We start from the raw sequence: 27802 nt of genomic DNA, 5'->3' as shown, positions 1-27802 counted from the left end.
TTACTCACTGACCAATAGAACCACCAAAGAAAAAACCCTGTTATATTAGAACCAAAGTTGTTGATCTCTATAAAATCTATTAAAAACTTTAGTTAATTGTCAGCTGATCATGATATAATATCGATGTCAGTCAGGTGAAATGATTTAAATGATTTGCTGTTCATTATACAATGTGCAAGGTAAAAACTTTCTAGAGAAATTTTAGAGCCATGCCAAAAGACGTCAAAGGAAAATTAAAAGCTCAAACTCGAGCTGCTGCATCAAGCCCTAGTGTAAATAATTTTCCAGTTCAAAATTCATGTGACCCTCCAGGTCTTATAGTATTAAAACGTTGGAGCGAGGCCGATTATAATGAGTTAAATCCGATCACTTGGCTAAATACTATACATCAAAAGTTGAAGACACCGGCTCCTCCAGTATATGCTTACACCCAAGAACTTATTGCTAATGGATTTTACTGTACCGTAGAATTTCTTGACCAAAGTTTTAGGTCTCCAGAATTAAAATTAAAGAAACAAGAAGCAAAAGAAGATGCTGCGAAAATTGCTTTGTTAACCCTAGAACAACAAATGCCAATCATTTTTAAACAAATTAAGGATGCTCTTGTTAAATCTCACACAGTTCCAAAGAAGGATGGGAGGTTCTGTAAAGGAGTAAGACAAATTGGAAAGTTGATGCAACCTTCAGATATGATTCCTCGTTCTATTGAATGGTTAAAAAAATTTAAAGAAACGCATGTCAATGAAAGACCTTGCGTTATGTTGCTTGAATTCTGTCAATACCATAAAATTGGGCAACCTGTTTATCACGTAAGACAGGAATGGATTGGAACATACTTAATGGATTGCGAAGTAAATTCGAGGAAATTTAGTTCTGAACATGTATTCTGGGTTAAAAAAGATGCAAAAGACCATATATCTCAAATAGCTTTTGATATATTATATAATGAATTTGTTGAGAAAGAGCAAGCAGATATCAGCCGAAAGATCAAGAACCAAAAGATGCGACAAGGATTGTATAAATGTGATTTTAAGGAAGATACTAAAAAAATACTGGAATCAACGCAACCAACTCCTCTTGTAAATTATTCTCCGAATGGTTATGTTTACCCTTACGACACCTATACTAATTATTATATGCCAACTATGAGTAATAATATCCAAGCTGCTACGAATCTTACATATGGTCAATCATTAGGATATCAGAATCCAAACGGTAATACTAATAACAATATAAATAATAATTTAATTGGTTATAACCATCAACAGGCGGTTGATTCATATGGATGTATTAGCACCTCAACTGCTCCTTTTTTCAACAATGTTGAAGTTAAACCGGAAACTTACGTTTCTCCAACTTCGGTCGAGTGTCAAATTGGATCTCCGTCAACTAGTGTATCTAGCGTACCATATATTAACGCAGTGAATTCTTCTTCAATAACTCAAACAAGTGTCAATAATGGATTTCATCCGTATGCTGTCCCTGCCTCACATAATAAAAATGGATCTACAAAAAAGAATTTTGTTCGAAACCGTAAAAGTAAACGTTTATGTGCTGCCGCGGCTTTGCATAAACCAAAGAGAGCTCCTGAAAAGGTGGTCTCTGATAAAAATGGAAGAGTTTTACGAAAGAAACATGTTACTTTGCTTCATGAACTTTGCCAAAAAAGAAATTTGGAAAAGCCTGATTTTGACTTCCATAATATATATGGAGGATATCGATGTAGCGTTACAATTAATAATCGTGTTTTTACTGGAAGTAAGTTATGTTCTAAGAAAGTAGATGCAAAGGAGGAAGTAGCTGAGCTTGCATACAAATTTTATGAGAATAATGAGTAAATGGGAAGGATATGAGCTTCTTGTTCTAAATTTGCAAAAAAAGGGAGAAAGATATGGATCTATATTTCATATTTATGTAATTAGATTTTATTAATTATCATAATCATTTTTTGCAAATAATTAGTATAATTACCTGAACAAAAGCTTGTATTCCCTCATTTATTAGTTTTATTTTATTCCCGATCAATTTTTTTTTTTCCTTTTATTCCTTAAGGGTTGTATGGATGAATATACATTATATCAGGTCAGTATATGGTGGTATTCAGTTATGATGGGATGGTGATATCGTTCATTGATGTTTATGGGGACTTGCTTATATTCTTATTCTGCTAATCATGAAAATCACAATTTCCCAATAACAATCAAACATGAACGATATGCCTTAAACATTTATAGTTCTTTTTGGGTTTTTTTTCGGGTGATGTGAATATATTTGTCAAAAATATCATCCGGAAAAAATTATACATCACACCTACCCATCTTTCAACTTTCTCAGTTTTTTGGTTTATTTATCTATTGTTGAAATTTTTTATAAGGAATTAAGGATTAAATGAGTCGTAAAGTTGATGAGACTGCATGCTATAAAAGACGTAAACATCAAATTAAATCGACAAAGCTCTATATCTTTAAACCGCTACTATTATCTCAATAATTGTTGCGGTTTAAATGTGCCTTAATTTAATTTGTAATCAGTGATATCTATACGTCATCATTAATTACAAAATACTAAATTCTAAAGCTGGTTAAGTACATTATTTAAACTTAACTGATCTCAACACCTGAACAGATTCTGAAATTCGTGTAGTGACACCAAAATTTGATTTGCCATGAGGATATTATGCATTTACAAAAAAGAGAGTTTAGTTTTGTTTTGGTTTTTTTAATACTGAACAATTTTTGATATGTATTTTTATATTAAAAAGGTATTAAAAAAAATATGTATATATGTACTGTACCATTATAATAATACAAATTTCTTATACAAGCTAAGCCAATTTTAAATTAACATCCAAATGAATTAATTTTATGATAGTAAGAACAGTTTTTTTTAAAAAATAATAAAATAAAATAAAATAAAATTAATCAATGTAAAGTTGCTCTATAGATACTTTTACATTTTCATCAGAGTTTGTTCCCAAATTAGAGAACCATCTATACATATTTACCTACCAGCAACATAAATTAAATGTTTTTATGTTTAATATTCTACTCGTGTAAATTTAACGATCAGCTTCATAGTCTGTGACAGAAATTTGTTCAAAAATTTTGAATATGCCATCACTATCATGAAAATCGTTATGCACTATATTAATAAGATACCAATTATCCGCTATATCTGTAATCAGTTTAGCGGATATGGAATCCGTATCATAAATTTTGGTCCATTCATTCCATAATTCGAATGCCTCATCCTATCATAAAATTTAAAATTAATAAAATTAATAATCGAAATTTACAATTATATGAAAAGTTACCAAAAAAAAAAATTTATCTTTATTACCTTCCAAGCCGTAAAGCTCACTGCTTCAACAATTGTTGGTTGAATTATTTCTTTTCCAGGAAAAACTCCCCAAGTAACAGCATTTGGCCCATCACTTTGAGTGTTTGTTTTTAAATCTCCCTAAAAAGTAAAATTTAAAATTTTGATCCAATAAACAACCAAAATAAACCTTTATATGATTAATAATTACCTGTTTGTTTACAGCATAATATGTTATATTAGTATCACGCTCAATTCTTGCAATGAGAGCATCAAGTTGTGTAGGAGAAATAAAAACTTCTAAATATGCCTAAGTAATAAATAATAAGGATAATTAATATATTAACGTGTAATTGAATACAAATAAGAATATTTACCTTTTGATAAACATATCCATTTTTTGGGCCCCAACCAAAAATCTTATGATCACTACGAACTCCATTAACAGCAGGTTGTGAATTGATTGTTAAATATCCCAAGGAATTAATATGTGCTAATTGTTCTCTGATAATATTACTTTCTTCAGCTAGAGGTTGATCAGACCATGGTAAAGAATTTACTTCACCACGACAATATTGAACAAATACATCAAATATATCGCTATGTTTTTGAGGATATCCCCATAACTCCAAAGCTCCCTTTTTCTTTAATTAAGAATGTAAAAAAAAGATTGAATTTTGTTGAAATTTTTTATAAAAATTAGTTAATGACAAAATTAATACTTACGCTGTGTTTAAGAGAAACTCCGTAACCATCAAGCTCACCGAAAGCTAATCGAAAATTTGAAGAATTTATAAATTAGCATATATAAATTTACTTTATATAAATAAACAAATTGACGAGCCGCTTTTTAATTACCAGGCGAGCGGGAATCACCCCATCTACCATTAGGAAATTCATCCCATGCTTCTGTTCGAGCAATATAACTTTTCGTGCGATTTCTCCAAAATATAGGGCGAACATTTTCTTTCTTGCGTTTTGCCGAAAGAGACTAAATATCGCGTAATAGATACTATTAAGCATGATACTATATATGTTTATTATATACATATTTAAAAAAGATATATCAACACTCACTGGACACCAAGGTAAAGGTTTCACGTTTTCTATAGGAGGAACAAATTCTAGAGCTTCTAAAATTAATCGAGTTGATCTCTCAAGATTCATGGTATAAAAATGATAGCATTTTATACCATCAGCGAACATTTTTCTGATCATATCAACAGCCAACCTAATACCATATTCCTTAACAGCAGCATCATCATCCTTAATTGGTTCCAATTCTTCTAACACAAATTGTGGAACGATAGTTTTTGAAAGAGTTATAATTCTGTTAAAACCAGAATAATTTTGAATTGGCAAAATCCCGGGAATAATAGGACAAGAAATGCCAATAGCGCGACATTTTTTGACCCAATTCAAGAATATATCAACATCATAGAACACTTGTGTGATAATGAAGTCTGCACCAGCATCAACCTTTTCCTTGAGTCGATAAAGATCATCATCTTTATCAGGATTATCAACATGACCTTCACAATATCCAGCAACAGCAATACCAAAGTAATCCCCATATTGCTGGCGAATATAACGAACTAAATCAATGGCATGTGAAAACCCATTTTCACATGCTTCCCAGTGTTCTTGACCACGAGGTGGATCACCTCTAAGAGCAAGAATATTTTGACAACCGCATTCTTTTGCATCCTGAGAATAAAATAATTTTATAATATAAACGTGAGAATACATATGAAAGTCAATTAACGGGAAAAACGAGAAATTAGTTACCTTAAGTGCTTTATCAACTTTTTCTTTGGGCATATTTGTACATGTAAGATGCATAATCGTTTCTAAGCCGTATACAGATTGCGCAGTAGCCACGATTTCACTCGTAAGTTGCGAAGTAGTACCACCAGCGTTCCATGTAACATCAATGAATTCAGGTCCAAGACGATACATACGCTCCATACGATCGTAAAGATTTTGGACACCCTAGTATGATAAACCATGTAAAGATACGAGCGAAGTGTTTGTTATATTTAGTCAATTTTTATATTTTCATGGCTTAACAAATAATTTTTTTATTTTTTTTACTATAATTTATATTCGATAAACATTAGAATTTGTATAAATGAGGAAAACTCATTCGAACACAAATTCGCGTTTTTATTGAGGTCAACTACAACCGACGTAAATTGTTTTGCAGTTCTCATAATATAACTTGGTTAATGGAATAGTGAAGAATTAAATTTATATAAACCTGTTGAGTTTTTGGAGGAAAATATTCGAAGGACCAGGAAGGTCTTCCTTCTTCGTGAGCCTTAAGAATTTTGTTAATAACTTTCATTTCAAGTTATTTGTTTATGCGGTAAATTTTGGAAATGTATATGAAAAAGCTTTAACAGAATACACAAAAAATTTTTTCTAAATAAAAGAGCATGAAAAAATGCGTGAATGAATACAACTGATCGAAAAAAATCCCGCCCCGGGTACAGTAACTATTTAAATATGAAAAAAAAAAAAAAAAATTAAGATTACGTGCATAATTGATTATGATTTGTCATTTTAACTTGCCACGCATGCATCATGCAACTACCCCAAAATAATAAATAAATTAATTCAACGTCAGAAAAGTCATGTGACTTCTATGTATAAAGGCTTGTAGGGGCTTATCCAGGCTTATGTAAGGCTTATGATGACTTTCTATATAGAACATCTTAACAATTTTTTCTGACCTAACTACAATGCAAAATTGTTGTTAAGTGTGCGCTAACCTAATTCGTAACCAATAATATACTACTGTACGATTATCCTCATAAAACAAGATAAGGACCATAACGGAATTCCAGTCTTATTGTCTTATTCAAGAAAGCTAAACTAAATTAAGCATTAATTTAATAGAATTTACATGGGTTTTATATTTAAAAATTAATGATAACTCCGGCCATTGTTTATCAAGTTTTTCAGATATTTAAGTAAGTTTAATAAGTTTATAATATATACTAAAAAAAGCAGTTCAGTTTAGGTTCCAAATCCAGTCAAACTCAGTTTAAAACCAGGTTTACAATAAACTAGTTTGAATGTATTATTATTAATTATATATTACTTAATAATTATATATTTGATAATTATATATCATTTGATAATTATATATTATATAATTTTTTTTGTTCTTATTACAATGAAACCTTTTGAAGTTAAAAACAGTTAAAAGTCAAGTCAGATACAAACCAACTTGAGCAATAAAATTAAACTCTGAATATTTTAACATTCCTATACGGCTATACTAAAATGATTCAAATGAACGGTTGAAAAATCAATACTATATCATAATGATGACAAGAAATTTTTCAAGCTTAATCCATCTGAAGAATTATTAAAATCATTTCTTTTATCAGAGCTTTTTCTTTTTTCCTCGGCCAGTAACTGCTGAAGTTGCATTTTCTTTTGTTTCTTCTTTGTCTTTTTACAATTTGAAGACTTATCTTGAGTTGATAAAGATGAGTTCAATGACGCCATTTTATGTAAGGTGAAATCTTGGGAAACAGACGTGGTGAAGCTAGAAGTATATTCTTTTTGTTGTTTAACATCTGAATTCTGTTTAATTGTATCTTTCATGGTATTTCCGGCGAATCTTGTTTCACGATTACAAGTGTTACAAACATAAGATACATGATTCTTATGTTGACGTTTAATATGCGTTTGTTTTTTTGGATTATTGTTATGATTCGATGGATAAATATAAATTATTTGTCTCTTTTCTTTTTTTTCTTGGGAGTTTTTCTCTTGCTTAATTACATTCGATTCTATAATACACAAGTTGATTAAAATTAATTTGACTAAAAATATAAAAAAACAATAATGGTTTACCTTTCGGTTGTCCAACTAAATCGAGATCTGAATTCTTTTTTTTATTTCCTTTTCTTTTTTTGTTTTTCTCAATTCTAACTTGACTATTTATACCTGGGAGAAAAATGCTACCACAATAACTACAATATTTTCGTTTAACAGCTTCGGCAAGACTCAATTCTTTTTCAGCAGAAAATTGATTAAATTGCTGCATATAAAAAGCAGAAAGACTAGGCACGGTTGATAAAAATGTATGTGACGCATTCCAAAGAAATTGAAGTCGATTTGATGCATCTTGGGAAGTCATTTTTTTTTAAAAAAAAAATTTTTTTTTTGTCAAATGTAGATATGCCAGATTTTATCTTGTGTAACAATCATGGGTTTTCGGAATTTCTCTAAATCATAATTTCTTCCGCGTTTCCTTTTCAGTTTTTTATTGTCTATCTTTTAACAAATTGTCAATAAGTATCATATATAACAAATTACAGCGGAATACAAATGATTTCATTAAAATCAAAATTGTTACTTTTTTCTTTATCCATTATTTTATTATATTTACCGCCAGTTTTTTCTTCAGCAGGAGATCGAAGTGAAGAATTTCAGACGTGTGTTAATACTTGTTTCTCGACAGAATGTTCACAAGATTCTACTTTGCCTTTATACTTACGATTCTTTTCTTGGACATGTGAAGATAATTGTAAATACAATTGTATACACAAGATAACTAACGAAGCTATAAGTCAGAACAAAGAAATAGTCCAATATTATGGGAAATGGCCTTTTCACCGTCTATTTGGAATACAAGAACCCGCTAGTGTAATGTTTAGCATATTAAATGGATATGTACATTATCGTTATCTACCACTCTTAAAACGTAATATTCCAGATTCTTATTATATGAAAAAATTTTATATTTTTTATGCCTATATTGGTATAAATAGTTGGATATGGTCGACTGTTTATCATTCAAGAGATTTTCCTTTAACAGAAAGGTTGGATTATTATTCGGCAGGGCTTTCAATTTTATATTCTTTATTTTATGGAGTTTTGCGCATATTTCAAATACGTAATATTCAACGAACTAGTATATGGGCTATTATATGTATATCAGCATATATAGCACATGTATCATATTTACATTTTATAAAGTTTGATTATGAGTATAATATTTTAGCAAATGTTACTGTTGGAATGTCAAATAATGCATTGTGGATTAGTTGGTCAATATCACATTGGTATAAAAGGCCTGATGATGCTTGGAAACCAATCGTAGGCATTATTTTAATTTTATGCGCAATGTCACTTGAGATTTTTGATTTTCCTCCATGGTGGGGAATTTTAGATGCTCATGCACTTTGGCATGCTAGCACTATCTATTTAATTGCTTATTGGTATAATTTCTTACTGGAAGACGCGAGAATTGAAAGTTTTCGTGAAAGTAAAGGGAAAAAAATTGATAAATAAATTAAAAATTAAAATGAACAATTTTTATTTTTAATTAGTAGGTTTCTTTTTACACTTGTATCGAACTGAGTGTGATAGCTATAATTTGTTCTTATTTTCTTGCAATTTTTGCAATTTAAATTGTAATATAATACAAAAAATGGTTACACCGAAAATGAATTGACCTCATTAAATAACTACGATATTTTATATATTAAATTGATAAATTAAAATACATTAAAATAATTTTTATTAGGTAAAGCTTTACGTATAATCCACAACTGGATGACGAAATAAGTGAGAATAAAGGAAATAGAAAGTCAGGAAGTAGAAGATCTATAAAAAACAAAATTTAATTATAATATAAATGGAAAACAAAGCAAAAAAAAAAAAATATTACTTGGCCCATTCTACTCGTAAAATCAAGTTATCATAACCGTAACCGTTAATGGCCTGTAATGCTTTAGCAGCATCATCACGTAGTACAAAACTTACAAATGCAAACCCTTTACAAATATTCGTCTCCCGATCGCGAGCTAGATAAACACGAGAAATACCACCAAAGCGACGGAAAAGGTCATGTATATCACCTTCAGTAGTGTCCCCAGACAAATTTGTAACACGAATTGTGGCATCGTCTAAAAAAGGAAAGATTCAAATTAGGCAAAAAGAAATTATAAATTTTATTGATCAATTTAAAAATCTTACCTCGTCGTTCTTTATATGAGTCACCGGTTGTCGACTTAGCTCCAGCACGCATACTGGGGGGAATATACTTTCCTCCCGCAGAATTTTCGGGAGCTACTGGCTCATTAACTGGAGCTAATAATTTAAATTTTAAAATTTAGATTAAACCTAAAACTAATCAAGCCCAATCATCAAACTTACCAGCTTCCTTAGTGGCTTCTAAGTCTTTATTTAGTTCATCCAAAGGTTGAAGAGTATCCTTATAAGGACATTTAGTTGTAAAATGATCACCCTTACAAATACGACAAAGAATTTTTTTCCCTATCAAAGCTGCTTTTTTCTTATTTAAATCGCTTTCTTCAATTGATTCAGCGTGCTATATAAATATAATTGATAAATAAGTTATAGATTGTTAGAAACCAAATGAATTAAATATTACTTCACATACTTTGCCAGTAGTTGATAATTTTAAAAAGATTTGTTGGTCAATGCTTGTTGTACTAAGATCAGGGCCAGCTTTCTTTCCTCGTTCGTCACCAAATTTAGCCCATTTCTAAATAGAATTAAGACAAATCATGAGATCATATATTTACCTTTCAAAAGTTTATAAGTAGCATACCTTTCTCTCAGCAGCAACCTTATTGACGCGTTCTGTAATCAAGGTTTTCTTGATTTTTCTAGTAACCTGATAATACATAGATGATTAATAATTATGTTCGACATTTTTTGTTTGTGACTATATTTTGAAAGAACATACTTTTACTTTTTTCCCATCATCATTTGTTTTGTATTCAATTATTGTTTTGACTCCATTTTCGTCAGTATAAGTTTCAAATGGAAGATCTATAAAAAAAAAAAGAATATAACTTGGTGATTTCTCGAATAGATCAATTTTTTTAGCTTTTGAACAAGTTACTTACCAAATTCTTCACCAACTTCATCAGCCCAGCTTGATTTTGTTACATTCCTATTTTGTCATAAATGAAAACAAATTTATTGATTATCTACAGTAATTAAATGTAAAAAGATCTGTTACTTACATTGTAATCAACTGGTATTTTTTTTTTTTCAATTCATCGGATTTATGTTAACATTTATCATCACGTGAAACTAATGGAGCCAATTAACATTTGACATTATAAATAATAGTGATTAAAATGTGGCTTCAGCTTTACATTTTAATATCACAATCTTAATATCACAATCAGTGAAATTGAGAGAGAATGTTATATCACCTATCTTGTAACTGTCTATTGCCAAAAATCCTTTCCGAATCGAGAGAACAACCTCTTTCGTAACTTTCTGTATTTGGCATTGGTGCATGTTCAAATGTCTGATAAACGAAGACAAGTTGCCACTTTGAAAGCCAAGCAAATTACTGCACAAAAGAAGAGACGAAGGCGTACTGATCCCGGTGTAAAAGTTTCAACTAATGATATGCCAAGCACACCAACTAGATCTGGCCTTACTTCACCGTTGTCACCAGTACTGTCTCCAACTGCTTATAATTCAAATAAAATGTATGTTCAATTTTAGTTATCATTTTTTCTTTTTTTTAATTTTTTTTTAAAAAAAAAAATATTCCAGTTTTGGTCTAAATTCAAAATATACAGTAGCATTCGAACATTAACTTAATATTACTAAAACTATCTTAGCTATCCTCAATCGGTTACCTCTCATCAACGTCAAACAACTAATGAAGACTATTCGGCTTCTTCCGCAAGTAGTTCTGCAAGTGAAGAGGAACCGGAAAAAATTATGACCGAAGATGAGGAAGACCTTGAGGATTACTGTAAAGGAGGTTATCATCCTGTAAAAATTGGGGATACGTTCAATGATGGAAGGTATACAGTCGTTCGGAAGTTAGGCTGGGGTCATTTTTCCACTGTTTGGCTTGCAAGAGAAAATCGGTAAGATTATTTTAATCATTTATTGTCGAACTAATGAATTTAATTAATTTTAATTAATCAACTGTTTTAACAATGATTGAAGTCAAAATCGACATGTCGCTCTTAAAATTGTCAAATCTGCTCCCCATTATACTGAAACGGCTTTAGACGAAATTAAATTATTACAAAAGATTGTTACTGCAAATCCCGATGCTCCCGGTCGACGTCATGTTGTCGAACTTTTAGATCACTTTCAACATAGAGGACCCCATGGAACTCATGTGTGTATGGTTTTTGAAGTTTTAGGCGAAAATTTATTGAGCTTAATAAAAAGATATAATCATCGCGGAATTCCACCACACTTGGTTAAACAAATTACAAAGCAAGTGCTTATGGGCCTTGATTATATGCATAGAGAATGCGGAATCATCCACACTGATTTAAAGCCGGAGAATGTGTTGGTATGCGTTGATAATGTGGAGAAGGTTGTAAGAAATGAACTTTTATGTGGTGGAAAGCCACCGGCTACGACAGCTAAAAAAGGACAACAATTACGTATTACTGGAAGTCAACCTCTTTCATCACCGTCATCTAAATCACCATCTGTACAAAATTCGTCAATAGCATCGCAACAATCTTCACAGCAAATACAAGGTATGTCTAAAAGTCAGAAAAAAAAATTAAAGCAAAAGCTGAAGAAAAAAGCTGCTAGAGAAAATGGTGAACATATGACAAATGGAATTGGGGAGGATATATACAATGAGAGTTTAGAGGTGGTAAAAAAGAATGAAGAAAAGGAAGATGCCGATATGGCCGAAAATATTTGTAGTTCAGGTGATGTAACGACGTAAGTTGATAAAATTAAATAGTGAGATATCCTCCTAAATAAATATCTCTGATTGAATTATTTTTATTTTTATTTATTTATTTATTTATTTATTAGTGAAACTTTGGAACGCGACCTTAACGATATTTCTCTTGTTGATTCATCTACTCCAAATTCATCATCCATAGTATCTGCTACTAGTTCTCAAACGAGTCTAACACGAAAGACGTCTACTACAAAATGGACTACTCCAGATTCGATTACTGTCAAAATTGCTGATCTAGGCAATGCATGCTGGGTGGATCATCATTTCACGAATGATATCCAAACAAGGCAATACAGAAGCCCAGAAGTTATTCTCGGTAGTCGATGGGGGAATAGTGCAGACATTTGGAGCATGGCATGTATGGTATGTATTATGTTACATATGTAAATTTAATTTTAGTATAAAATTAAAAATAAAAAATTATTTATTTAAATTAAAATTAGGTTTTTGAGCTTTACACGGGTGATTACTTGTTTGATCCACAGACAGGAAAAAATTATACTAAAGACGATGGTAAGAGTTCGATTACTCAATCTATACTTACCAAATTTGTATTTACCTTTAATACATTTATTTATAGACCATATAGCTCAAATTACGGAGCTTTTGGGTAATTTCCCCAAAAGTTTGGCTTTGAGCGGGAAATATTCGAACGAGATATTTAATCGTAAAGGTATGACCCGATTTATTATTTCCTTTTTTTTTTTTTGAATATTTAATTAATACGTAATTCATCATTATACATTTCAAAGGGGACCTAAGAAATATTACCAAGCTTCGACCTTGGAAACTTGCTGATGTTTTACATGACAAATATGCACTCTCACGCACTGAAGCGGACTTTATGAGCTCATTTCTACTACCGATGTTAGATTTAAATCCGGATAAAAGAGCATTGGCAAGACAATCATTGAACAATCCATGGTTGCAAGATTCAAGTTCAGCAATGAAGTCAACAGGGTCTAGGTCAACTGAAATTAATGGGACCAGTAAACCTTTAAGTAGAAGTGATACTAGTGGAGATAAAAGTGTTAAGCGAGAAAATAGAAAATCTGAAAAGAACGAGAATCTTGAACGTCGACATAGTGGTTATTACAAGTCAACAACAAAAGCTAACGATGTTAAAGTTGATCCTAATTGGAAGTATTAATTGATTTCGTCAAATAACAGGTTGGTGTTTGTTATATATATTAGAAATCTTTATATAAAAATCATGTATATTCTCCTTTTTTTAAAAAAACCACATGCACACAAATTTTCGAGCTAATCAATTTCTTTGGAGAAAGAAAGGTCAAAAAAGAAGAGCGCATTTTTATGCATGATTTGCAAAAAAAAAAAAATAATAATCATTCTTTTTATTATGAATGTACAATATAATGTCATTTAATCAATGACAAATAGAATAATGAACTAAAACAATATCGAATATTCGAAATATAGGATATTGCAGATAGTAGATTGTATTATAGGAAGTGCATTTTGGTCTTTCCTTTTTTTTTTTAAGATATTTATAATAACAATATGAAAAAATTTTTAGGCGCTGGTTGAATTGAATTTATATTATTATTTATTATTTTTATTGCTTTTTTTTGGATTTTGGGGATAATTAGATACATAACAGTATAAAAAAATCATTATAATACATATTTTTTATTTATATAACTTTTAGCATAAACTGATATTGCGCATTAATTTATTATTATGGGGGGGAATAACGTATATAATACACATGGACTCTGACGTACAGTTGGCATGTTTGATGATCTAGGCATTGATTACAAAATGGCGTAAATAAGCAATTTTGGTCATATTATTATATTTTCTTGGTAAATAAATGACGTTCCTTGGCAATTTCCTTAAATATATGTGATTTCATCATGATTCAGTAATGTAAATATGTGGGAAATTTGCATTTTCGGAAAAGTTTTAATTTTAGAAATTTCTAGACTTCTTCTTTATTTGGTAATGTAATATATTAATTGTTTATTTCTGTACCACAAAATCACATCGTACATAATTTTATTTCTATATATATATATCATAAAGGCATTTAATAACAACTTTATTCTCACTTCTATTTTTTTTTTGAAAAAAAAAATGAACGGTTTTCCGGAAGGATGGTTTTATATAAAGTCTCAAACGAATAATCATGTACTTGAACCACATTGTCTTTCCGTAAATTCTGGTGCAAGAATTGTTACTAGTAAACAAAGATTTGGTTTTGATGCGGATAGTCAGGTAAATTAGAAATATATTTATTTATTAAAAAAATTTAAAAGTATTTTTTTTTTTCTAATAAACTTTATATTATTTAGCTTTGGAAATATGATAATGGGTACATCGTTAATAAAGCCTCCGGAAAAGTATTGGATATCGAAAAAGGTTATATTCGAACGTTTCACAGAACGCATTTATGTCAATGGGATCGTAAACCATTAACAGAAGCATCAAATCAACAATGGACTTTCCTACCAGGTGGATTTATTTCACCTACTGCTCATAAAGGATACGTGATACATTTACATGGTCATTTTTATAGATCGAAACATGATATCTGTCAAATTTTATTACATCAAATTAAAGACGAAGATGGTCGTAAACAAACTTGGTATTTTGAACCTGAACAAAGTCAACCAAAAATACTTTCTCCTCCAATTCCAAAAGAATATCCCGAGTATTTTATTAATAGTATAAAAAATCACTATTGAAGAATAAGTGTTTTTTAATAGACATTCATATTTGTAATTTAGATATTATTTTAATTAATTTTTTATATATATATGTATACAATTACAAAATCATATTGGTTAATATTAATTACATTATTCATATTATTCATATTATTCATATATTTAATAATACACATCATATTTCATAGGCAGTGAAAAATTAAAATTTTGATATTTTATTTTATTTCAATGAGCAAATAATATATTATATTCATTTTATAATATCAATTATCCAAAAAGATAATTATCTACATTATTGTTTTTTTTTCAAATTTAATGAGCACGACGTGATTCAGCAATGATGTTGCTAAGTTCTTCAACTTTTCTCTTTGCTCTAACAAAGGTACCAAGCTAATTACATAATAATAAATTGTAAGTTATTGGCAAAATAAAGATAAAAAATAAAAAATAAAATTCAAAATAAATGATTCCTTACTCTCTTCTTTGCTAATTTTCTTGCACGCTTATCTTTGGAATTCTTTAACAATTCCATTACACGTTTCTCATAAGGTGCATATCCAGCAACTTCGCGGATTAGCTCACGAACAAACTTGACTCGATGAGAAAGGACCTATTGGAAAAATTTGAATTAATAAATTTATTAAGAAGTTTAAGAACATAATATAATAATTATTTAATTAGAATCTTTGTTTTCATTGTCTATTTATTCGACTAAAACACGAACTTCTTTAACATAAAGAACAAAAATATGTATTGATCTAATAGTAACTTACTCCTTTTCTTCGAGAAGGCTTTGGTCTTGCCTCACGAGCGGATACTTTGTGACCTTTATTTAAACCAACAACAATACCAGACTTTGGTTTTTTTTCCTTTGCTTGTTTATCCGCCATGTGTAATTTCTCTTTCTTTATCCAATAAAAAGAAAACGTTACAGGATGACAAATGGATAGAGAGATTTAAAAAAAAAAAAATTTTTGCAGATCTGCAATCTTTAATCAGCAAATCAGCTGTTTTATGACTACCCTTTTGTAGAATAAACGTTACGTTTAAATCACATGATAAAATATTATCATTTCGCTGGCATCATGTGCAAATGATGTGATATAAAAAATCAACAAAGTATATAAAATGATCATGTGATTTCGTGATTATCAAAACTTATTTTCGTTGACATTTCTTACTCGAATAAATTTTTGCATGGATACTCAATATGACCCAGGTAGCCTTACTTGGAACAACTTGCATACTCTCAATGAGGAGCACATGTACTGTTACTGTGGTAAAGATAGGAACTTGACAGAAGTATCTCTCCAATGTTCAGGTTAGTAACTTAGTATTTTATTTTGATTAATAGCTAATTCTTTTGAACAACCTTTGATTTGTTTCTTTTTATAGGTTGTTTGAATTGGTTTCACGCAAAATGTACTAAAATTTCAATTGATACCAATATCCCAATTTTCACCAATTATAAATTTACTTGTAAATGGTGTAATAATTCTTCCAGCGAGAGTTTTAAGGTAAATTGTACTTTACTTCTTTTAGTCTCATTATATTCTTATAAGCTATTATATGTATATTATTATATGTTTTAATTAAAAAGCGAATTCAAGCAGGATGGAAAGAAATTGGTGGTTGTGCTATAGCAAACTTAATGCTTCAGCAACATATGACAGAATCTAAAGCTCACAAAGGAGATTCTATATATTCTTCAGCACATGCAAAGAAATTACCCATATTCCAATATTATTTTAATAAAAATGAACATTTAAGACCATTCGTTGATAAAAATTGGTCTTCTTTGTGCACAGAACGTTCTCGAACTGCAACTTGGTAGGTACTAAATGATTTATATTGAAACGTATTTTATTTTATTAATTTCTTTTTTTAAAAGGTGGGCAACTCTTGGGTCATGCTTATATTCAACAAAAGATCTTTTTGTTGCTAAAGATGAAAATAATCGTTCAGCAAGTTCGAATTTTTGTCTTGTGGATCCAAATTTGTGGAATATCAGGCCAGGCCATTTCGGGGTAACTTTAATTATTTAAGAATGTACGAAGTATTTACGATAAATTTACTTGAAATTTTTATCTAGGTTTCGCATTCGAGAACACCTGCACGAGCTCAGAGAGAAGCAGTGAATAACAGTACTCGTGCAATTTACGATTCTGGAACTCAGGACGAGACATCATCATCAACAATTACGCATCCTTCATCTTCAAAACGCCAATTAACACCATTTCGTTCTTCTTCAGAACAACCCGGAACTTCCAACAGCCAAGCACAGTCTAATCGTTCAAATACTGTAATTGCATTAATGGAGGCAAGTTCTTCATCAATTACGGAATTTGGTCAATCCGGAGAACAAAATAATCTTCGACATGGTTTTAAATATTTACCGTGTCAAGCAGATAAATTATTCCCATATATACAATATCGTAATTCTGAATTGCCTCCATATGGTTTACGACTTTCTAAAGAAGACGCAAGCTTATCCGTATGGATAAGTGGTGATCAGTTAACATCCACTACGGATTTTGGATTTTCAATGGCTAGAGCTAATTGTCCTGTGAAGGAAGGGAAATGGTTTTTTGAAGTTTTTATTGATCGTGGCGGTGAAGGTAAAATGGATGGAAAGGATGGTGCACATGTAAGAGTAGGTTGGGCTCGTAGAGAAGGTATTAATTTTTAATGTAATATTTGTAAATATTCTTAATTTTTAATTTAATTTTAACTGGTTATTATCAATTCGTTAGGTAATAGAAATTCTCCGGTTGGTTCTGATGCGTATAGTTATGGTTTTAGAGATCTAACTGGACAAAAGGTACACCAATCCCGTCCTACACAATACGGCGAGCCATTTAAAACGGGGGATGTTATAGGTCTTTATATTAGTTTACCGCAATTGAAAAAGGCGGTTTCAGACTATCAACCAAAGAGTCCGAAAAGGCATAGAATACCAATTTTATTTAAAGGAGATACAATTTTTGAATATAAAGACTTTAAACCAACACATCAAATGAATCAGTTATTAGAATTGCCCGAAAAGAAAAAAGAGAAAAAATATTGGTGGCAACAACAACAAAAAGAGCAAAAGCCAACACATCTACAACCAGAAATTCCAATTTTACCAGGGTCAAAAATAATAGTTTATAAAAACGGAATTTGTCAGGGTATTGCTTTTGAGAATTTATATTCATTTTTACCCACAATTGACAAATATACTAACGATGATGATTTAACTGAGGATGATGGATCTCTCGGATATTATCCAGCTGTATCCATGTATCGAGGTGGTACATGTACTTTAAATTTTGGACCACATTTTAGATATCCACCACCTCCGGATCCAGAATTAGATCTTGCAATTAATAAACCGACTATGTCTTCATTGTCAAAAACTTCAGTTTCAAAATCTTTATTATCTAAACAATCATCCTCTTCTTCATCATCCTCTTCTTCATTAAATCCTCATAAGAAGAGTACTGGTATTCGTAAATGGCGTCCAATGTCTGAACGATATATGGAATATATAACTGAGGATGTATTATATGATCTCGTTGATGAAATAGAACTTTGGGATTGGATGTTATCACAAAAGAAGAAAGTTATACCAACAAAACGGCCAGCAATTGTTGAAATGAGTGATGGTTCTCTGAAAAAGAGGAAACAAGAAGGAACTTCAAGACAGGAAATCAATGATAATGAAGTTTCAGGATTCCCTGTGACAAAATGGGATGGTTCTTCATATAACAAATTTTAGATAGATAGATAATAGATGATATATAGATATAAATAGATATATTTTTAATATTTTAATGAACTTAGTTTATTATTTCATACTTTTTTCCTATTAATAATTACATGAATTCCCAAATATTATATTATAATTTACGAGTTATCATCCCTTTCATCATATCAAAACTATTACCACCGGGCTCCAAAGTAATTATTTCCTCCAAATTAACACCGTCACTTATGGTACTAGCTTTCAAGTAACCAAATTCATTAATTCCAATAATATGAGCTTTCTGATTATCATGTGTTTCTAAATTGACAACTTGATCCCTGTAAAAAATATATATTTATAATAACCAGTCAATTAAAGCATCAAAATTGATCAGTCATTATAGAATGTGAAAAATCAATACAAACGTATGTAACCATCTTTCATAATAAATATCAAGAAAAGGTTCAAATCCATATCCATTCCTACAAAAATCACTGTAAAATGATTCAAATTTTACAAGGATAGCAGCTAAAAGTTGTTCTTGAGAAAATTCCTCTAGTTGAGTATTATTAGCATGATTATATAAAGATATTATATGGTTGATAGCAGTTGTGGGTGCTAAATTGCTTACGTTAACTCCACATCCTTGTGTACAGAAAAACTATTAGAATATGTATACATATATATTTTATTTTTTGTAATTATTGAAGACTAATTTACCCGCAATTAAAAGGAATTCATCTAATTCATCTTGAGTATATTGTGAATTAACAATTACACCACCAATTTTAATAATTTTAGGTGATTTAACTGATTCATCATTAGGTGAGGATGATTCCACATAGATATCATTTGGCCATTTCAATCGAAGAGGAATATCCTATGGCATGTATATTATATGTAATATATATTTTTTATACTTTTAAATTTTATATAATAACACAAACCTCATAACCTTTCTTTGTTCTAACAGCTTCAACTACAGCTAATGATAAGAGATATTGAATAAAGACAACAGGCGATGACGAATTTGATGGATGTCTTAAAATAATAGAAAATTGGAGACATCCAGGAGGTGAAATCCAAGAATTGCTACCACGACCTCGTCCTTGAATTTGTTGTGTAGCTACGAAAACAAGTCCAGTGGGCAAATTTTTTGTAAATTTAAAATTTCTAATTATTAAAAACATGAGAAAAAAAAGAAAATTATTTCAACAAAAAGATATTTTATCCTTTTAGATACATGTAATGGATACATTACTTATCTAATAATGTCTGAGTACTCGATACCACTTCACCATAAAGTACAGTTGAACCAAATTCCATATTATTACCACCACCATGTTTAATATTTCTTTCTTCCGAAAGATGGTTCAAAAAATCTTTAAAATTAAAGAAAGGAGTGATTGAAGAAGGGGGAGGTTGATCATGATAAATAACAATTGATTTTGGAATATCAATGTTATTATTATAATCAACATTCGTATATAAATCTTGATTATTATGAAAAGAATTAGAATTTTCTATAATTTTAAAAGAATCATTTGATGCTCTTATAATATTATCAGAATCCATTAAATTGTTTATATTATTTAACAATATACTGGTTAAAGCAGGTCTTATTGAAGTTAAATGTAAAGTGTAAGATAATTTTGGAATTAAAATTTCATTTTGTTTAACTAAATTTAAACCAAAAATTGAGAATAAAGATCTTATAAAATGATTTTGTTCAATGTGAATATTGTTTAAAAAAGGATCAAACCCACATAAAAGTATTTTACCTTTATCAATATTATATTGAATTATAGTAGAACAATTATTATAAGTTGAAACAGAATTAATAATATTATTATTAATTAAATTATCAAAATAACCAATCGCATTATTATCACAAGGAATTTTAATTTGATTTGGAACGGAAGGAAAATAATTTAATAAAAATTTTCTATTTAATTTTAAAGGTAATTCAATTTTATCGTTTTGATCATTTAAAATCAAATTTTTATAATTAAAAATATCATTTTGAAATTGAGTGGATAAATTTTTTTGTAAAAATTGACAAGCATCAAAACCGATACCAAAATAATTGCCACCAAATTTTAAATAATCTTTAAAATTCTTTTCAAATTGAACACTTTTTTGATTATAATTTAAATTATTTAAACAATTTAAATTATTATTTGAAGACAAAAAAATTAAACATGAAGTAGTATCAAACCAAGGATCATTTAATAAATTATTTAAATCAATTTGAATTACATCGTAAAATGTATTAAACATTGAATTTAAAATTGAAAAATGATGATTTAAGGTAATATTGGAAGAATATACTAAAATTTTTGTTCTCATATTTTTTATATGCCTGCTTTGTAAATTTTTAAAAAATTTGGAAGATTTCATCAAAGAATGAGATCGTGGCTAAGTTGATCAGTGATTTTTATTTTATCTATCAATTGTCCGGATAATCTTAGGATTGGGTGCATAGTAAGATTGTGAGAAATCTTTAACGTGCGGGGCACACGTGAATAAGCATTTCCAGTCAGAAGTCATGTAATTGTGAATTTTTCGAAAATTTTACAATACGGTCGGAATTATAATAATGCCAGCCAGTATCTAAAAAGGAAATAATTTCCTGACTAGAATTATCAAAAATTATCCATAAAAGGAAAGATCTACTATTTTTGGCCCATTCAAGTAAGACTTTTAAAGAAATAGAACATTTTATCAAAAAGAAAGTCAGACTAAAAGACCAAATCGAATTGGTAGATTAAATTTTCGAGAAGCTTGAGGTTACAAAAAACTAATGGATAAAGAGATCACTCGGAAATTATTTGTTTATTCATATACTATATTTTTGTTTACTATACACTACTTACACTATTCACAAGAGCAACAGCATCAATTTCAACCTTAACATCTTTTGGTAAACGAGATACTTCAACACAAGCTCTAGCTGGTCGACTACTTCCAAAGCACTAAATAAATAAATAAAATAATTAGATTTTTTTTTTTTAATAATAAAATCAGTAAACAAATTGTACCTCGCCGTAAATTTCATTTACTGAAGAAAAATCGTTCATATCTTTAATGAATACAGTAGTTTTCACAACCTGCGACAATGAAGAATTTGCTGCCTCAAGTACATTCGTCAAATTTTTTATAACTTGTTTCTATAAATATATAAAAATGTTAAAAGCAAAATTTATATAAAACAGTCTTATTATTAAAATGAGTACCGTTTGTTCTTTAACATCATCGCTTATAATGTTTCCTGTCTCAGGAACAACGGGTATTTGTCCTGAAGCATAAACAAACCCATTTGCAATAATAGCTTGAGCTAATATTTTATAAAATTTATGATAATTAAGTACTCGACGTTTTATATCTATCCATTATTTGAACTATTGAACTAGCTTACAGTAAGGCCCAATAGCACTAGGTGCTTTAGTAGTATTGACGGTTTGAAATTGGCTGCTCATATTTCTTGTATAATGTCTAATTAGAGAAGACCGAAGATTATTACAAAGCCACATCGATCTTTTTTATTAAAAAAACGTGTAGAAAAATTTTTCTTATACGGCCTACATTATTATCGGTATAAGGTTGGCCAGCATTATAGTTTTACCGTTTTACTGTTTATAATAGCAATAAATGTTTTGTGATTTAAATGACTGATTGTGGGAATTTTATACTTATTTGGTATTTCATCGACACACACAAATAACATATATAATTAATTCATTGTGTTGACCATGTAGGGAAATATAATTTAAAAAAATATAGTCATGTCATCTCCTAAAGATAGACTTTTACTTTTATCAAGTCATATAAGTAGTGAAGGAAAAGTAGAAAAGAATAATAATACTAAAATTGAAGAAAATAAACCTAGGTTATGTTGTAAGGTTTGCATTATTACTGGAGCCGGTTCAGAAAAAGGAATTGGGTAAATAAAAAGAATATTTTAGTTAATTATGTTCAGTTGTTAAAATTTAATAGTTTGTTAAGCACTAACTTTATAATATAGACGTGCGTCTGCATGGATATTTGCTAAGAATGGTATGGGAGTTATTATAAATTTTTTAACGCGAATTTAATTGTGAATTTTGTTGATAACGATAATTTTCTCTCGTCGTTAATTATATAAGGAGCTAAAGCTATATATGTAACAGATTACCGTGAAGATTTACTTCCGCAACTTGCTAAAGAAATACAAAATAAATATCCAAATGTTGCAGTAATTCCACGTAAAGTTGATGCTGCATCCGAAGATGATGTTAAATCTGTTATTGATGATGCCATAAAAAAATTTGGTAGACTAGATGTATTTTTTGCTAACGCAGGTTAGTAAATTTAAAAGAATACTATCAAGTGGTTTAAAGTAATTAATTTTAAAATTTGTTTTCAAAAGGGATCGTTTACCCAGTTGACAGTTTGAATTTAGAAACTTCCAAATTTATGGAAGTTATGAGAGTAAGTTATAATAATTTTCTATTTTATTATATTAAATGACTTATATAATTAATAAATTCTTTATTTAGATAAACGTACTTAGGTAAATATCCTATTTGATTATAATTAAATCATTTATTTAATTTATTAATAAATGATTTTATAGTAATTAAATTTATTAATAGTGTATTTCTAGCTATAAAACATGCATCAACAGCAATGAAAATTACTGGAAACGATAAAAAGGAATCTGGTGGATCAATTGTCGCGACAGCTTCAGGTTATTATTATTCTTCAATAACAAAAACAATTTGTTATCTTATTAATTTAATTCAAATATTATTTATGTAGTTGCTGGATTAAGATCAGGTGCCGGACCTCTAGATTATTCCGCTTCAAAAGCCGCGTAAGCGTACTAGACACGTCACATAGCTTTTTCTTCCTACACATTATCTTAAAAATAATTATTTTTTATATAAAAACAGCATTATAAACATGGTTCAAGCGGGTGCTTGGCGACTAGCCAACACAAATATTCGTGTAAATTGTATTAACCCCGTAAGTATTGTTTTATTGGTTTAATTTATTTTATATAAAAAAATACATAACTTTTATTTATTATTTTCTTTAGGGAATAATTGAAACTAATATGACACAACCTACTTTTGAATATGCTCGCTCGCGAGGTACTATCAATAAAGTTGGACAATTAAATCCTTTACAAAGATATGCCGTCCCTGAAGAGGTAAAGTGAACTATGATAAATTTAGCTAAATTTTTTATAAACTAATTATTCTAATCCTTTTATTTTAATAGGTTGCAAATGTTGCATTGTTTTTAGCGAGTGATGAAAGTTCATATATAAATGGTCATGCATTAACAGTAGATGGTGGTTTATCTTCTAGTATTCCTATTGTTATTAGAAGGTAGAATTTATTCGGAGAAATCTTTTTTATTCATTAAATTATTTAATACGCAAATAAAACAAAAGAACTTTCTATCTTTGTACAATAAAACTTGATAAAAAATATATATATATTAATTTTTTCACGTTTAATAATTTTTTTTTTGTTTTACGATTTTTTTTTACTAATTACAAATTTCTTATGAGATATTATTAGCGCAATTTATCGATTTATATAGACTGATCTGTTCCCGTTCCTCTACCTCAGTAATAATAAATTATCGTAAAATGTATTATTACTTTTACACAAAATGAATAAATAGAGTTATGTATTATATACAAAGAGCAATTACACAAATAATCGTTGAGTAAATTGTTTCAAATTAATTAGCTTGTTATAACAGTTCCGACTACATTACTATTCTGTGAATTTCTATTGTTATTATTATTTTCAGCACTTCTTGATTGTCTACTAGATCTTCTGTCCCTATGTCGTCGTCGTCTACGAATCGCTGTAAGATATTTTATCCATCGGAAATGTGGGAAATTGTGATGTACAGAAGAAGCTCTTGATGAGTCATCATCATTTCGTTGATTTTCGTTATGTGTCGTGTAATGATTATTTCCAGTTGTCTCGATAGATGAAGATACTGACGAATCTTGATTGTGTTGCGTTGCATTCATTTCACTTTCCCATGATGTGTAATCCGTTTTGCACATTGGACATAAAGGAGATATATCAAGAAGCCATGGATCTATGCATAATCTATCAATCAAATAAACGAGAATTAATATACTTTAATTATCATAAAATAGAATTTATTATATACATACGTATGATATCGATGTTGACAAGGTAGAAGTCTTAATTCTTCACCGGATTCAAAATCATCTATACAAATGGGACAAGTCAATTGTCCATCTTGAACTTCATTATTTGTTAATGTTGCTGAAGGATTTGAAGTTGTAGATATAGAACGACTACGTGATGAATCCTTAATATGTGCAATCGAAGGATTTTGTGGTAAATCAGGATCACTTTCTTGAGAATTATCATCATTGTTGTTATTACTCGCTTTAGAGGTTTTATCCGTAGAAATATTTGATGAATCTTTAGCATCTTCAGCTTGTGGAGCAGATTTCATAACATCCGTACTTAAGGATTCTAATTCAATATCCGATTCTAATTCTTTAGCCTTTCCTTTTTCCAAATCATCTTTTTCTTTTTTATCATCATCTTCGTCTTTCAATCCCATAGTAAAGAAGAATACAGGGAAACTCTCCAAAACAGATCTAGCTATTCCACGACGTGGACGTGGATCCTGTCCTTGACTTGTTTGTGGTGCGGGAGCATTAAGTCGATTCTTTATAATATTTGTGACAACCACAATAAAGAATAATCCCAAAACAACACCTGATACAGCATAAAGAACAATCATTGCAGTTTGATAAGTTGCAAGCACTTTATTTTCACCTGAAGAGCCATTTGTACTAACGGGAGAATTGTCCTTTGTAGGAACATTTTCGAAATTTATACCCCCCTTTATTTCAACGGCAACTTGATTATTTAATACTAATACCTTAGAAACATCATCATAACATTTTTGATCAGTAATAAATATAGGAATTGTAAAGTTAAATGAGCTACGGAAACCACAGGGGTTTGCATCTGAATATAAGAGAATAGCAGAAGCAGAATCCGCAGCAGAAATAACATTTTTATTATCATCACAACGAATAAACGCTATCAAATCAGTATCTGCATTTACACTTGGAGTTGGCCACCATTGTAATGTACCCTGATATTCGATAATTGAAATTGTTAATATTCTCTGAATGAAAATAAGTCAAGCGAATAATTAAATAATTAAATACATACTTTAATTCCTTCGAGAGGAGGCGGATTTATCAAGTTCTTGACAGAACAGGAAATTCGATTATTCAGCACATTCATCTCATAATCTGCCTCATTGTTAATATTTTGAGCACATATTAGTGATACTAGTGACGCAGTTAAAAATATAATAAGAACACCAATAAAAGAGTCGTTTAATATTTTGAAAGATCCCATTGTCAACAAAAATGAATAAACCCAATAGATAAATAGAAAAAGTTTTTAACTATAATATATTAAGGAAAAATAAAAACTATTCGTTATAATAAGTTGATGGCTAATAACTTCATTTTATTTTTCACTTTCTTCTATTTTGTATTCAGTCTCGTGAGAATCGAGTTTTTTAAATAGATAGTAAGAACTAATAAACTAATATTTTTATCATGAAAATACTTTTTATAATTTTTTGTGTTATACCTTTTTTGCTTGAATAGTATTATAAGAAAAATAAATCATGATGATATCATACTTTTTCATTATTTATTTATTAAAAAACATAACATCCGTATTACGACATCAATGTATCATTAAATATCCGGGTCATTCTACTGAATTTCCATTTTGTCTCATTCAAAAAAATTTTTTTTTTTTATTTTTAGCACATAGAACACGAGAAATTTACAATCGGATGTTATCTACAGTTGTATAAAGAAATCGGTCGTTCGGTTAAAAAGTTTATATTCATAGAAATTCTGTGCTATGTTTAGCAAAAAAATAAATAAGTAACCTTATTCTAATAATGATATGCATGTTAAAAATTCGATTGAAAATGACTTGAACGGTCGAACCGCATGCCGCAGAAATCTAGAAAGTTTGGAATATTCTAGACGCTTGATCGGCTTGATCGGCGTGATATCTCTTTTTTTTTCTTATCTTTAACACACTTCAAATTAAATCAAGTTTTGCCATTTCTATGTACATGAGGTAAACTCTTCTTTTGAAAAAGAAAAGGGAACGCTTGCGATTATTTCCGCTCTAATTGGTGTAATTTACAAAGTTAACTTCTTTTAAACGATTAAAATGTCACGATATGATTTTAATCGTGATCCTTGGTATTATAACCTTCTTTTAAATACTCGAATTAAATATTGAATTATTTTTACAAAATCTCATTTTTGTTTTCTTTTTTTTTATAGTCCATGGGTAATACTAAATGATACTGGAGGCGCGTTCGCAATGGGGGCTATTGGTGGTGGTATATGGCATTTTGTCAAAGGAGCGAAAAATTCACCAAAGGTATATTCCTTTTAATTTATAGATTAATAATTTATTCCTACGTTATAATTCAATTTAAATTTTTTTATATTATAGGGAGAACGAATAATCGGTGCAATTACAGCTGTAAAAGCTCGTTCACCCGTTTTAGGTGGTAATTTTGCCGTATGGGGAGGATTATTTTCAACATTTGATTGTGCATTAAAAGGAATAAGACAAAAGGAGGATCCATGGAATTTAATCGCAAGTGGTTTTCTCACCGGTGGTTTTTTAGCTGCTAGAGGTGGTATTGGTGCAGCAACGAGATCTGCTTGCTTTGGTGCTTGTGTCTTGGCAATAATCGAAGGTGTAACATTTGCCACCGGTAGATTTACGTCTCCACCGCCAGTAATGCAGGTAAACATAATTTAAATCTTTTATTAAAGGAGTATCTTATTATTAATCATCAAATTGTTATTTCTCGATTTTAAAGGTTCCTGATATACGACCACAATCTCCAAATCCCCAATGATATAGACAGTATACATATATTAAAAAAGACATTTTTATTCGAACGAGCCATTCCCTATAAAAAAAATGTTTGGTTATACACTTATTTAAGACTATAATAATTCTTAGTCAATGAATAATGATGTAATCCAATTAAAAGTAATCTGATAAAAAAATTATATATATATAAAAACTTTCAATTCACTTAGATATTATATATAATTCAAAACTTCCTCAACTCCTTTAAATATTCAAAATGAAAAAGTATATATACAGTATATAATTTATATGGTTAATAATATAATATGTACTTTAAACTTATCAATGGCTTACAATAAAATTTATCCGATTATAGTGTATTCAATTACAATCTAAG

General features: G+C 29.5%; 14 protein-coding genes across 14 annotated transcripts; 7 read left to right on the top strand and 7 right to left on the bottom strand.

Moving 5' to 3' along the window:
• Positions 1-209: 209 nt before the first annotated feature.
• Positions 210-2926, top strand: OCT59_018837 (uncharacterized protein; the record flags this gene model as incomplete). The annotated part of the gene is made up of 1 exon (XM_025322329.2): positions 210-2926. The coding sequence occupies one exon, from the start codon at positions 210-212 to the stop codon at positions 1836-1838; it is 1629 nt and encodes a 542-aa protein (XP_025166568.1). The 3' UTR covers positions 1839-2926.
• OCT59_018836 (uncharacterized protein) lies at positions 2706-5788 on the bottom strand. The gene is made up of 9 exons (XM_025309636.2): positions 5579-5788; positions 5107-5310; positions 4396-5025; positions 4177-4309; positions 4045-4088; positions 3696-3962; positions 3530-3628; positions 3340-3459; positions 2706-3250 (listed from the first exon to the last, which is right to left on the bottom strand). Exons 1-9 carry the CDS (start codon positions 5663-5665, stop codon positions 3059-3061), a joined length of 1776 nt encoding a protein of 591 aa, XP_025166567.1. The 5' UTR covers positions 5666-5788; the 3' UTR covers positions 2706-3058.
• A 458-nt stretch (positions 5789-6246) lies between these two features.
• On the bottom strand, positions 6247-7482 carry OCT59_018835 (uncharacterized protein). The gene is made up of 2 exons (XM_025322328.2): positions 7189-7482; positions 6247-7124 (listed from the first exon to the last, which is right to left on the bottom strand). The coding sequence occupies exons 1-2, from the start codon at positions 7472-7474 to the stop codon at positions 6646-6648; spliced, it is 765 nt and encodes a 254-aa protein (XP_025166566.1). The 5' UTR covers positions 7475-7482; the 3' UTR covers positions 6247-6645.
• Positions 7483-7584: 102 nt separating this feature from the next.
• On the top strand, positions 7585-8810 carry OCT59_018834 (uncharacterized protein). Its single transcript, XM_025331241.2, has one exon. It carries the CDS (start codon positions 7666-7668, stop codon positions 8629-8631), a length of 966 nt encoding a protein of 321 aa, XP_025166565.1. The 5' UTR covers positions 7585-7665; the 3' UTR covers positions 8632-8810.
• Positions 8793-10434, bottom strand: OCT59_018833 (uncharacterized protein; the record flags this gene model as incomplete). Its single annotated transcript, XM_025328457.2, has 10 exons — positions 8793-8946; positions 9011-9248; positions 9319-9432; positions 9499-9673; positions 9746-9850; positions 9917-9982; positions 10055-10140; positions 10218-10264; positions 10338-10348; positions 10426-10434. The coding sequence occupies 10 exons, from the start codon at positions 10432-10434 to the stop codon at positions 8931-8933; spliced, it is 867 nt and encodes a 288-aa protein (XP_025166564.1). The 3' UTR covers positions 8793-8930.
• A 105-nt stretch (positions 10435-10539) lies between these two features.
• On the top strand, positions 10540-13916 carry OCT59_018832 (uncharacterized protein). Its single transcript, XM_025322327.2, has 7 exons — positions 10540-10817; positions 10953-11207; positions 11290-12033; positions 12130-12421; positions 12502-12571; positions 12639-12731; positions 12811-13916. Exons 1-7 carry the CDS (start codon positions 10627-10629, stop codon positions 13206-13208), a joined length of 2043 nt encoding a protein of 680 aa, XP_025166563.1. The 5' UTR covers positions 10540-10626; the 3' UTR covers positions 13209-13916.
• Positions 13917-14116: 200 nt separating this feature from the next.
• On the top strand, positions 14117-15218 carry OCT59_018831 (uncharacterized protein). The gene is made up of 2 exons (XM_025322326.2): positions 14117-14296; positions 14374-15218. The coding sequence occupies exons 1-2, from the start codon at positions 14156-14158 to the stop codon at positions 14764-14766; spliced, it is 534 nt and encodes a 177-aa protein (XP_025166562.1). The 5' UTR covers positions 14117-14155; the 3' UTR covers positions 14767-15218.
• Positions 14716-15746, bottom strand: OCT59_018830 (60S ribosomal protein eL36). Its single transcript, XM_025322325.2, has 3 exons — positions 15522-15746; positions 15224-15358; positions 14716-15138 (listed from the first exon to the last, which is right to left on the bottom strand). Exons 1-3 carry the CDS (start codon positions 15636-15638, stop codon positions 15061-15063), a joined length of 330 nt encoding a protein of 109 aa, XP_025166561.1. The 5' UTR covers positions 15639-15746; the 3' UTR covers positions 14716-15060.
• A 199-nt stretch (positions 15747-15945) lies between these two features.
• OCT59_018829 (uncharacterized protein) lies at positions 15946-18871 on the top strand (the record flags this gene model as incomplete). Its single annotated transcript, XM_025328456.2, has 6 exons — positions 15946-16069; positions 16144-16265; positions 16349-16578; positions 16640-16775; positions 16841-17423; positions 17502-18871. The coding sequence occupies 6 exons, from the start codon at positions 15946-15948 to the stop codon at positions 18506-18508; spliced, it is 2202 nt and encodes a 733-aa protein (XP_025166560.1). The 3' UTR covers positions 18509-18871.
• Positions 18555-20882, bottom strand: OCT59_018828 (uncharacterized protein). The gene is made up of 5 exons (XM_025309637.2): positions 19737-20882; positions 19423-19648; positions 19196-19355; positions 18901-19120; positions 18555-18813 (listed from the first exon to the last, which is right to left on the bottom strand). The coding sequence occupies exons 1-5, from the start codon at positions 20873-20875 to the stop codon at positions 18630-18632; spliced, it is 1929 nt and encodes a 642-aa protein (XP_025166559.2). The 5' UTR covers positions 20876-20882; the 3' UTR covers positions 18555-18629.
• Positions 20793-22008, bottom strand: OCT59_018827 (uncharacterized protein; the record flags this gene model as incomplete). The annotated part of the gene is made up of 4 exons (XM_066135641.1): positions 20793-21450; positions 21517-21645; positions 21712-21812; positions 21894-22008. 4 exons carry the CDS (start codon positions 22006-22008, stop codon positions 21337-21339), a joined length of 459 nt encoding a protein of 152 aa, XP_066004909.1. The 3' UTR covers positions 20793-21336.
• Positions 22009-22231: 223 nt separating this feature from the next.
• On the top strand, positions 22232-23973 carry OCT59_018826 (uncharacterized protein). The gene is made up of 10 exons (XM_025322322.2): positions 22232-22418; positions 22500-22531; positions 22621-22815; positions 22884-22945; positions 23014-23027; positions 23110-23204; positions 23276-23330; positions 23410-23482; positions 23556-23669; positions 23741-23973. The coding sequence occupies exons 1-10, from the start codon at positions 22261-22263 to the stop codon at positions 23852-23854; spliced, it is 912 nt and encodes a 303-aa protein (XP_025166556.1). The 5' UTR covers positions 22232-22260; the 3' UTR covers positions 23855-23973.
• Positions 23814-25899, bottom strand: OCT59_018825 (uncharacterized protein; the record flags this gene model as incomplete). Its single annotated transcript, XM_025328455.2, has 3 exons — positions 23814-24594; positions 24663-25627; positions 25708-25899. 3 exons carry the CDS (start codon positions 25897-25899, stop codon positions 24216-24218), a joined length of 1536 nt encoding a protein of 511 aa, XP_025166555.1. The 3' UTR covers positions 23814-24215.
• Positions 25900-26576: 677 nt separating this feature from the next.
• Positions 26577-27796, top strand: OCT59_018824 (translocase of the inner membrane). The gene is made up of 4 exons (XM_025322321.2): positions 26577-26774; positions 26859-26958; positions 27034-27333; positions 27410-27796. Exons 1-4 carry the CDS (start codon positions 26743-26745, stop codon positions 27446-27448), a joined length of 471 nt encoding a protein of 156 aa, XP_025166554.1. The 5' UTR covers positions 26577-26742; the 3' UTR covers positions 27449-27796.
• The last annotated feature ends 6 nt before the right edge of the window (positions 27797-27802 follow it).

Source organism: Rhizophagus irregularis, chromosome 28, assembly GCF_026210795.1.
Source record: "Rhizophagus irregularis chromosome 28, complete sequence".
NCBI lineage: Eukaryota > Fungi > Glomeromycota > Glomeromycetes > Glomerales > Glomeraceae > Rhizophagus > Rhizophagus irregularis.
The sequence above is the reverse complement of the archived record's forward strand: the minus strand, read 5'-3'. Positions and strand labels throughout refer to the sequence as shown.